The sequence below is a fragment of the Macaca thibetana genome, chromosome 14, assembly GCF_024542745.1.
Source record: "Macaca thibetana thibetana isolate TM-01 chromosome 14, ASM2454274v1, whole genome shotgun sequence".
Classification (NCBI taxonomy): Eukaryota; Metazoa; Chordata; class Mammalia; order Primates; family Cercopithecidae; genus Macaca; species Macaca thibetana.
Genome location: NC_065591.1, coordinates 95,227,867 through 95,240,089, shown reverse-complemented (window position 1 = coordinate 95,240,089; position 12,223 = coordinate 95,227,867). Strand labels below are relative to the sequence as shown.

Below are 12,223 nucleotides of genomic sequence, written 5' to 3'. Positions count from 1 at the left end.
TACGTGCTCACCTGTGTTCACTGTATTATTCACAACAGCCAAGAAGTAAAAGACCTAAATGTCCACTGATGGATTAATGGATAAAGAAAATACGGTATATACATACAATGAAATATTATTCTATCTTAAGAAAGGAAAGCCTGTCATATGCTAAAACATGGATGAACCTTGAGGACATTATGTTAAGTGAAATAACAAAAAGATAATCCATGATTTTACTAAATGAAGTAGCTAAAGTGGTCAAACTCTTAGAAAGTAAAATGGTGGTTGCCAGAGGATAGGGCAAAATGAAGAGTTGCTCTTCAATGGTCACAGAGTTTCAGTTTTGCAAGATAAAAAAAGTTCTAGAGATCTACTGCACAACAAGGTGCATATTGCACTATACACTTAAAAATGGTTACAATAGTAAATGTCCTGTTATGTGTTTCTTACTACAATAAAAACAAAAACATAAGTATGAAATAAAATTTGAAAAGATTTAAATGTATTTTATATCATCTTATGCTACTTATGTATATTATACCTCATCTAAATGTAAAAAGAAATTGTGTGTTCTATGTAATAGTCGTTTACAAAGTTTTAGAAGTCATGTATAGATTACTGCTTTCATATGAGTACAGATCCAAATTTTAAATCTTCTTACCTCATATGTTATTTTCAAACTTGACTGTAGTAAAATAGGAGTAAAGTTGGGATGAACTTCTGCAGTGAGCCAAAGACGAAAGGTATCCTTAGGCTGAAGAGTATTCAATTCCTTGTTCACAAAACCAATGATAAAAATTTACTTAAATACACACAAAAATTTCTCTTTTATCATTATACTATTAATAACTATTTGTAATTAAAACTTCTGTAACATTCTGATGTATTTCTTAATGCTCTAGTTACATTTCCTTTAAATTTTTATCTTTTCTCTATTACTAGCTCAGTGTAATGAATAAGAATCTGCATCTAAAGTCATGTTGACTGGGTTGAAATTTGAACCTTGTCACTAACCTGCTAGGTGACCTTGGGTTCTTTGACTTATTCCATCTCTAAACAAGGATAATAATAGTACCTATCACATAGAATTGTGTAAGTACCAGAACAGTACCTGATACATAGTAAGTTCAAAATAAGTATTAGCTATAATTGCTATGCCTAAAGTACCAGCCTTCTTTTTTCCCTCCCCCCACAAAGACGGAGTCTCGCTCTGTCGCCCAGGCTGGAGTGCAGTGGCGCGATCTCAGATCACTGCAAGCTCCGCCTCCTGGGTTCACACCATTCTCCTGCCTCAGCCTCCCAAGTAGCTGGGACTACAGGCGCCCACCACCATGCCCGGCTAATTTTTTTTGGTATTTTTTAGTAGAGTCGGGGTTTCACCGTGTGAGCCAAGATGGTCTCAATCTCCTGACATCGTGATCCGCCCGTCTCGGCCTCCCAGAGTGCTGGGATTACAGGCGTGCACTACCAGCCTTCTTAAAGTCTTTAGATTCTCACTGCTTTAATTCTTGCTTCTACAGAGTTATATAATGATATTAATTCCCTTATTTACAATTTTTAGTAGCACCTTATGGCCTGTAATATAAATTCAAAACTTCACCATACAAATTAATCTGCCCATGGTTTCTCATACTGTGGGCTTTAGTCATTTATCCAGACTCTTATGACGATCTATAGTCATCACATTTTCTCTATTATTCTCTTTGTAATCTGACAAATTATTACTTATCTGTCAAAATATAATTTAAATATCGTGTCTTAGGGGAATATCTTCTCCAACTCTTCACTACCACAATCCAAAGCAGGTTTAATCACCCATGTCATTTTGTAAATTTTTCCCTTAGTATTCCTCATCCCATAATATAGTTCTTAATGTGATCTGTCTCTTCTAAATTAAGTTCCCAGAGAGCAGGTACAAATTCTGTAGGTAACCAGAACCTGGCACAATTTCTGGCTTTTTCTTGTACTCAGCAAGTATCTGTAAATTTAATAAATGAATAAATAAATGACAGAAGAAATTTTGATAGCTCTAAAAGAGAATGAAGTCTAAAAATTATTTTAATATAATTGATGTCAAACACTAACATTCATTTAATACCACATGAAATGTAGAGTTAAGATGATGAAAAAAATGACAAAAGAATGGCCACAAAAACATTGTGCTTGCTTAAAATTATAAAGGACAAAATGTATTTACACCTCATAACTTTAAAAAGGAAAATTTATATAAACCTTTGCTTTGGGTTAGCACATCTAAAAAATTTAAAAAGTAAAACAATACATTGTGATATAGTTGGATTGATAGCTGGATATAGTTGGATTTACAATAAATTTATAAATTTATATCCAATCAATTCATTCAAACTAATAGAAAAGCAAATAACAATCAGTTATTTTAAAAATTATATAATATTATGTACTGTTTCTAACAGTTCTAATTAAGATGTGCTTTCAAGATAATAACTACATTTTACATAGATTAGTAGCTATCAATCAACTGTTTGACACAGAAAGCAGTACAAGTATTCACCAGTCTTCTTTATATATCTTAAAACACGTATGATTCATCAGGTCAGGGGCGGTGGCTCACACCTGCAATCCCAGTACTTTGGGAGGCTGAGGCAGGCGATCACTTGAGGCCAGGAGTTCGAGATCAGCCTGGCCAACATGGCAAAACCCTGTCTCTACTAAAAATACAAAAATCAGCCAGGCATGGTGATATATGCCTGTAATTGCAGCTACTTCAGAGGCTGAGGTATGAGAATCATTTGAATTCGGGAGGTGGAGGTTGCAGTGAGCCAAAACTGTGTCACTGAACTCCAGTCCGGGCAATAGAGCAAGATTCTGTCTCAAAAACAAAACAAAACATATATGATTTATCAGACATAAATTTTATATTTTTGGCTGGGCATGGTGGCTCACGCCTGTAATCCCAGCACTTTGGGAGGCCGAAGTGGGCGAATCACAAGGTCAGGAGATCAAGACCATCCTGGCTAACACGGTGAAACCCCATCTCTACAAAAAATACAAAAAAATTGGCCAGGCGTGGTGGCGGGCACCTGTAGTCCCAGCTACTCAGGAGGCTGAGGCAAGAGAATGGTGTGAACCCAGGAGGTAGAGCTTGCAGTGAGCCGAGATCGCACCACTGCACTCCAGCCTGGGTGACTGGGCTGGACAGAGTGAGACCCTGTCTCAAAAAAAAAAAAAAAAAAAAAAATTATATTTTTACACACTAGTAATTTTTACAGAAAGCTATAATAGAATTACATGAATATTCATAGTCTAAAATCTGTATCTTCTCTTGATTATAAGTAATGAATCATTAATCACCATGGTCCATCAGTTCATTCACTTACTCATTAACTTATTCATCAAAAATTTATTGACTCTATTTGTGGAAGTGTGTAGTTGCCAATTAATTAGGACTGCAGAAATTTTTAATACCTCACAACTAAGGCAGGACCTCCCTCAATTTACTCTATTCTGTTTGCTTCTATTCTATATACTACTGCCAGAATAAATAAACTTCTCTGTTAAGGACCTCCTTTGGCTCTCTAAGTCCCGGGACAAAAATTCCAAAATCTTCTGCATGGTTCTCAGGGTATTCCATAACCTAGCTCTTTCCTAGTCGTCTAACTCAATTTCCCCACACTTCCTGCCTGGCGGGCCCCTCTAGCACTATCAAGGACATCTCTTCATTCCTTGTACTAGGGATGGACACCCCCAGCACTATCTCTGCTTGTGCTGATGGAATTAAAATCATGATATCCTTTCTTTGCCTATACTTAGCAAAATCCCATTTGGCTTTCAAGGAATATCTCTTCAGAATCATCTCTAACTACCCAAGACCCTACTCATCTTTCTTAAATAAGCACCAGAATAAAATCTAGGTTTGCATGTAAAGCCTATCCAGCGACTTGTCTGGTCTTAAGACTATTTTTCTCCTGAGTCCATTTGAGATAAATGAAACATTTGCTTCAGTTTACTCCCCAGCTTCATTAGCCCCTAGGAAGTTAGGCAGTTCCCTCTGACACCCTATTATGTCTCTTCTCCCAATACAGACCAAGAGAACAGGAGCATAAAAAGAAACTAATGGTATAAATATTTCTTCCAAGCTTCCCTGTCAATCTTCATTAAAAATGTCTTGGCTTCTCTTATATGCCCTTAAAAAAAGATTTTTATAGACTTCCTATTAATATCTTATTTTGCATAATTGTACATATTTAGCAAATATTTAAATCTAAAATTTCTCAAATACTACTTTTTAAATCATCATAAATAATGCATGACATTTTAATACTGATGTCCCTTGGAGATTACTAAGTTGAGTACAATAGATATTATCTGTACTACATTTATCTGAATCTACCTTTTCCAGAACTGGCAGCCAAGATACCACAAGATGTAAGTTCTTCAAACAGAGCCAGTCTCCATTGCGGGCACATTCTTTTAGCATTTGAATTGCTAAATCAGCTTGACCTTGACCCATGGCAACCTGCAAAAGCAAAAAAACAAACAAACAAAATTTAAAAAACAGATCTGCTAACATGTTATAATATAACGGTATGAGATTCAATAATAGTAATCCCCAAACCTTCCTAACTGGCTTTAATAATAAATTTGGAAGAAGAATCAAACTAATACCAGAAATTAATCTTCTTTAAATAATTAAAAGCTTATATGAATAGTTTAAGTTTCCTGCCAGAATCACTAGTAACAGGTAAAATCTGTAGAGCTCCCCTTCCTGAGACACCTCACTGATACCTGAATATTGACCTAATATAGACCTAATCTGCTATGATTGACCAGAACTCTCTATTAGTGCAAAACCTGCACACCTGAGCCTAACAGCGCTACTATTTTGCTATATTTCATTTATATTTTTCTTTGTAAAATTTTTACTTTTCAATTTTGGGTTGCTATGAAGTATTCAGTTGTTTAAAAAATCATTATTAATTATTTTCCCGGTGAAAAAGATGTATTCACTTGTTAAACATTGAGGGTGAATTAATACATTTCATTTTCAAATTTACATGCAAACTGAAAAAAAGGAGACACCCTGAACAAACAAAAGTTCCTACCTCAGGGAAAAAAATTGCATTACAATGAATACATTTTACTCAAAATTTTATGTATTTCTTTCAGTTCAGGTAAATAAAGTGTAAATAAACATTACTGTGATTTATCGTAAAAGCATCCAAGTAAAATTTTAAAAGTAATTCTCAAAATGAAAGCAAATGTATGAATTTCCTATAGCTGCTTTAAGAAATTACAACAGATTTAGTGCCTTAAATTATCATTAAATGTCTGGAGGCCAGAAGTTTCTCACCGGCCTAAAATCAAGGTTCTGGGTTTGAAAATAAAGGTACTACTATAAGGCTATGTTCTTTCTAAAGGCTCTAAAAGATAATTCTTCCCTTGTTTTTTCCAGTTTCTGGAAGCCACCTACATTTCTTTGCTTATGGCCCGTTCCTCCATCTTCAAAGCCAGTAGCACAGCATATTCTCTCTTCTCTGACCTCTACTTGGATCATCGTATCTCCTATCTTCGCTCTTGACTCACCTGTCTCCCTCTTATTTAAAAAAAAAAAAAAAAAAAAAAAAAAAAAAAAAAAAAAAAAAAACTTTGTGATTTTATATTGGGTCCACCTGGCTAATTCAGGCTACTCGTCCCATCTGAAGATCCTTAATTATATCAGCAAAGTTCCTTTTGCCATGGAAAATAACATATCCACAGTTCTGAGGATTAGGACATAGACATTTTTCAGGGCATTATTTGGCTTATCACAACCAAAAATGTTCATTTGACCAATATCATCAAGTGCTGGAACAGCAATAGCAAAGACAAAAACAGCGGGACAATATGTACTTACCTGGTGATAACACTCGCCGCTTCTTTCAGTATTAGCAAGTTCTTGAAGTTCCTGAGAAGGATCGGCACCCGGAGAAATAATTATCAAGATGGGTTCAATTTCCAGTGTCTCTTTGTATAAACGTTTGAGATTTAGAGGCAGTGGGGACACCTCTTTCAGTCCTAAAAGATATATTTTAAAAATTAAAAATAAAAGCAGTATGCATTGTTAAAAAGTTTATTAAATCTAATTATATGATATATAATAGAGAATACCCAGGTGAGTTATAATCTCATCAGATATTAAAGTTTTTCCACTCTAAAATCATATACTAGTAAGAGTTAACGTCTGTTTTATGCTTAAGATGCCAGGCATTTTTCTAAATGTTTTCCATGTATGGTATCATCTTATTATTACAATGCTATGAGGTAGGTACCCTGATTACCACATTTAACATCTGTATTGTAAATTGAGACCACAATACAGGCCTGTAGGTGTACTGTAAATTGAGACCACAATGCAAGAGAAGAGTAAACCCAACCATCAATCTATATATCTCATTAGTCCAATACAATTCATTAATGATAGCTGAGTGCCTACTCTGTGTCATGCATATGGGGAATCAGATTTCTCATGATATGGGTAAATGATTTCATGCCAAAAAGTTATTTCTTATGCCCATGGGGAAAAAAGGCTGTATGGGTAGTGAAAAGAATGCTTAAGACAGAAATACATAGCTGTCAGTTTATATTTGTTAGCCAAATGACCCTATGCAAATCATTAAAATGCACTGTGCCCCAGTTTCCTCAATTGTAAAACAAGGATAAAGCAATCCACAGGTCCTTTGGAAGCAAAATAATTATAATAATTGTAACAAATGCCATTTATTCATCACCTACTGAAAGCTAAGCATTATATCAGGTAGTTTATTTAAATGATATCTAAACCATACAATGATCCTGAGAAACAAATATCATTATATTAATTTTATGGGGAAGAAAACTAATACTCTCTCTTCTGCTAAAACTTGAATGTTTCCATTATTAATGTATTTCATAAAAGCCAAACTGAAAAGGCTCATGTCAATTAATAACCTAAAATATACTTATTTGAATTGAGTTAAAATGAGTGTTACACAGGACTTAAAAATTAAGAAAAAATTAGGAGTATGTAACTGAGTGAGTACATGGGCAAGAAGGGCTTCCATATATTCTCAAAAGTAGAAGTGAATAGACAAGACTGCACCTCAGATATGGACATCCTTAAAGAATTAAGAATAGTAAACACTTTAAAATATAAATTCAATGTTATCATGATGGGTCAAAAGAGACATTCCTAGGTAACCAACCTGAAAAGGTACATTTCATGCATAAAGCAGCACCCTTGTCTATTCTTCACAACAGCAACCCATAATGCTAAGCATTTCCAAAGTCAGAAATATTCCTAATAACAGGTGAAATTTACTCCAAGAGCCACTTAAAATTGATGAATTGTTTTTAGAGGCATATTTTATAAATTTTCTTTTTAACTAAGTTTAAATTGCTAACAACTATTCAATTGTTTGCAATTTAAATTTAGCAATAAAGAATTCTTATGTACTTGAAATGCAGTAAGAAATATTTCTATTCATTCAAGCATTCACTTATTTATTCATAAATTCAATAAATACCTAGGCCAATTAAATATATTGTCAGATTTAATAAAGTGTATCAAAAGTCTTTAAAAAGTACATGGCCTTGATCAGTAATTAAAATTATAATAATTTAAGAAACAATTCAGGATATGGGCGCAGAAGCATGTACAAGGGCTTTTCATTGTAGCTGTTGATACTAGCTAAAAACTGGTAGAAAGAAATTGAGTTTCTAATGGGAGTCTGAGTAATTTCTGATAGCCATACATTGAAACTGAAGTTACAAACATGTTGTGGTAAAAGATAATATACAGAAAAATCAGATTATTCAAGAGATTTGGCAATAATGCCAAATTGTAATATATACACTTCTACGTGCATAAAAAGAAAGCAAAGGCATACATAGAAAAGTTAACAATGATTAGTGCTAATGATGGAATAGCAGGTGTTTTTCATTTTCTTTTCATGTCTATGCATTTCCTGATACTCCTCTAATTACTATATATTATACAATAAAAATGTCAAAATATATATAAAATATTTTCATTTAAAATAACTACTTGCTGACTTAAGTGTGCTTTATTTGGAAAATATATGCCAATACAAAAACTGTCTAAAAAAGCTAAAATGCAGATTACCATACCACTTGTTTATTTAACCAATGTACGCTGTAAACTTCATGTGAGCAAGAATCATACTGAATCTTTCACTACTTTATATCCAGAGACTAGCAAATTCAATTATAACTTTTAATTTTAAAATCCCACAGGATATAAATATATGTCCATTAATTCATTTTACACAATATTTCAACGCAATAAAACATTTTGAGTTGGAGAAAAAAATCATGAAAAATACCTTGCCATTTAATGTAACACAGGTGACATTCATGTTACTTGGAATTAGATGTTAGCCATCCTGCCCAAAAAACTCCAGCAAAATTTCTGTTGCACTTTAAGTGAACTGAGTATACTGGTTTTATCAGTCCAAATAATTCTGATTCATGATACCATCAGACTCCTCAATACGAATCATTCAAAACTATTTAATAAAGTTAGAGAGCCAAAAATAATAATTGCACTGTGAATTATGTGCACTGTGCATGAAAAATTGCACTGTGATTCCAAAACTATTTGGAAATCACTGCAACCTGATATTCTGACCATAAGTTTAAAAATAAATATAGCATTTCTTTCAAAAAAATAAGAATAAGACAGAGGAATAACTTAAACCTTTATTGCATTTTATGCAAATAAAATATTGAGATAATAAAAAAGAAATAACTTCCAGTTGAAAAAGGAACAAATTGACTCCTGTACTTTGCAGGTACCTGAGTAAAGAAAGTGGCAAATTATCAAAACTATTATACGTAGTAAGTATAATAGATTCATTCTTTTTCATTCCTCTCATCCTCCATAACAAAGAGCTAATAAGTATCAGATGTATAAAATTACCTTTCTTTTATGAGAAAAAAACAATTGTAAAAATGTATCACAAACATCAGTAAAAAGAGGAAAATCAACAGCCACTACCTAACCCAATATATGTGAACCAATTAAATGGGAAACTACGCTTTAGAAATGGAATAGTACTCAACCCTAGAGACAAGTAAAAAAGTCAAATATGTTGTGGTAGGCAGAATTCTAAAGATATCTCTTTCAAGAATCCTAAGCCCTGGTTATTCAATCAAAAACTAAACTAAGTACTGCTGTGAAGGGACTTTGCCAGTGTAACTAAGGTCATGAACCTAAAAGTAAGAAGATTATCCTGTGTTATTCACGTGGGCCAAGCTAATCAACTGACCCCTTAAAAGTGGAGCAGTTTCTCTAGTTAGAGTCAAAGAAGTGTAGCAGAAAAGAGAAACAGGAGAGATATGAAGCATGCAAAGGAATCAATCTGCAAATGCGGCTTTAAAGATGGAGGAAGGGGGCTAGACACCAACTGGCATCTAAAAGCTGAGAATGACACCAAAAGACAGAAAGAAAATGGGGACCTCAGTCCTAAAACTGAATAGGGCTGTGAACCTTAATGAGTTTGGAAGTGGATTTTCCCCAGGGCTTCCAAAACTTGGAACAAAGAAACCTGGTGAGCCCATCAGGTTTCTGACCTGCAGAAGATGATAACGGCATTGTTTAAACCTGATAAATTTCTAGCAGCAATAGAAAATGAATGCAAATATCCTTAAGTCTTTCTTTCTTTTAGACACAGATTTGATAAGACAGATTGAGCTATGAAAGCAAGGTACATGGGATGGGATGATGCCATAAGAGAGGTACAGAACTGTAAAACTAGGAAGGACGCATAGTTCAAAAAAAACTTTTGGATGAAGAACCTTTAAAAATTTCTGGTTCCTGTAGTTATTGCAGCACTGTATGGGGACATATCTCTTTACATTTCCAATACCTCAATACACATAGCATAATATACTCCTCATAATAGTTTTTTTTAAGTCAAAATTACATCAGAATTATAGAAGTAAGAATACTTGCATCTGGTTGGTACCATTTTAAAAAAGTAGTGTAGTAGATTTTGCCAGCACATAAGTCTTGCTTTGTAGAATCTTGTTAAACAGGCATCCCTAAAAGCTTTGAGGATTGCTATACTAATTTAAATCTTCAAATCAAAACTACTTCCATAAATACATCTTTTTAATTTACTATTTTAAGGTTTATAGTATTAAAACAGTTGCTAAAACTTAATAAGGATCTTTCCATATGAATGATGCTTGAGAAATTACGTTTAAAATCAAAGCTCTAAAATTTGATTAAAAAGAGGTAAGTGCCTGTTGTTCTCCAGTGATTTGAATTTTTAAAACTTATTCATGAAATAAAAACTCCAATTTTACATGAAAACAATTTAATAAAGCTACTTGACCAAATACAAAGTCATACAGCCATAAAATAGTAAACATAATTTTTGCTTAGAAAGAGTATGATTTTAGAAGTGTATTAAACTTTCAAAACATCTGAATATATAAATAACATGAGGTTTTTAATTAATGCCATTAAACCTTAAATGTCACTTGACCTGGAGATGAAATAGTACCATAAGTATTTCAAAGAGTCGATAGTCAAACTATAAAATCAGTAGGAAAGGTCATGTGCAATGTGGCACAAAGACCACATTATTAAAGACTAAATGGGCAGTAGGAAAAAAACTCTTAAGAACCTCTCTGAAAAGTGTCCTGTTTTATTTTGACATGCATTTGAGCAATAGTAACAGCAAGTGCAAAGGTTCTGATATTTCAGAAACACACTTAGAGCAGCAAAAAAGCAAGAAAAAAACAATTATGTGGGTAAAGAACTGAGCAAGGGTCAAGAGTGGTTAGGAGATAAGATCTGAGGGTAAGACCTGTAGGACATTATAAGGATTCTGAAGAAGATGAGATGTCACATTCCATCAGAAGAGTTGGAGCAGAGGAGTGATATGATCTAATTTATATTTCAAAAAGCCGCTATGTTGAGGATAGACTTAAAGTGGGTAAGGATAGAAGCCTGAATGGTAATAATCTTGCTTATATAAAAGTTGCTTAAACAAACTGGTAGAAAGTCCTAAAGGTCTGAGAAGTGACTGGATTCTGGATATATTCTAAAGATAGAGACAACAAATAAAAGGTATGGCAGTAATTGAAAGCTGATGATAGCTTGTATTAGGTTGGTACTAATAAAGCAAATAAAATGAATTCAGAATAAGTTTTAGGGTTGAAACCAAAAGAATTTGATGGTGGGTTGGGTATAGAAAGAAAGAAAAGAGAAGAAAGAATTACATGAGCTACACAATGACTTTTCAATCAACGATGGACCATGCATCATACCATGGTCATTCCATAAGATTATAATGCTGTATTTTTACTGTATCTTTTCTATGTTTAGAGACACAAATGCCTACCACTGTGTTACAATTGCCTATAGCATTCAGTACATTAATGTGCTGCACAGGTTTATAGCCTAAGAGCAATAGGTTATACTATATAGCCTAGGTGTGTATGAGGGTATACAATCAAGGTTTATGTACACTCTATGATATTCACACAATGAAACTGCCTAATGACACATTTCTCAGAATGCATCCCCACTGTTAAACAATACATGACTGTACTTTTGTTAAACAACACTGTTAAACTGTTAAACAACTGTTTAACAACACATGACTGTACTTTTGGGGTTTTTGATTAAACAACTGAGTAGATGATAGTATAAACAAATCGAAAGTTCTGTACTGATCACATTAAATTTGAGATATTTATTTTTGATGTTTTTAATATAAAAACATCACATAAGCATTAAATATACAAGCCTAGAATTTCAGGGCTGGAAACAAGAGATATAAGAGTCAATAATTTAAAAATGATATTTAAATCCAGGGATTGGGTAAGGTCACCTACAGGGAGAATATGTAATAATGAAAGAATAAAACCCAGGGCAAAACTATAGTAAAAAAGAAAAGTACTCTAACACTTAGAAGACATGCAGACAAGAAGCCAGTAAAGGAAAGTAAAAAGGAACAGCCTAAGAGGGTTGGGGAATGAAAAAAGAAATATAACAATCAAGAGAAGAATGTGTTCTATAAAGAAAGAAATGGACAACTTTGAGTTTAGAAAGAAGTGAAAAATAGGATAGTGGCTAGAAAAGGGTCTGAGACTAAGGGAGGTATTTTTAAGACAGATGATACTAAAATATATTTGTATGCTGAAAAAAATGATCCAGCAAAGAAGGTGAAATTCATGATGTGGGAGAAGATGATAATGGCAGAAATGAAGA

The 12,223-nt window shown here is 33.5% G+C and overlaps 1 protein-coding gene across 5 annotated transcripts in view; it reads right to left on the bottom strand.

Annotated features, from left to right (window-relative positions):
• DYNC2H1 (dynein cytoplasmic 2 heavy chain 1) overlaps positions 1–12,223 on the bottom strand; it is a 349,828-nt gene that overhangs the window by 157,087 nt on the left and 180,518 nt on the right. For 3 of the 5 annotated variants that reach the window (XM_050758858.1, XM_050758859.1, XM_050758860.1), the window contains 4 exons: positions 5,855–6,015; positions 5,432–5,554; positions 4,352–4,477; positions 644–754 (listed from right to left, as the gene is read on the bottom strand). In XM_050758858.1, coding sequence (XP_050614815.1) covers positions 644–754; positions 4,352–4,477; positions 5,432–5,554; positions 5,855–6,015 — 521 coding nt within the window. The remainder of the gene's footprint in view (positions 1–643; positions 755–4,351; positions 4,478–5,431; positions 5,555–5,854; positions 6,016–12,223) is intronic. The other 2 variants (XM_050758861.1, XM_050758862.1) reach the window with 1 other exon arrangement.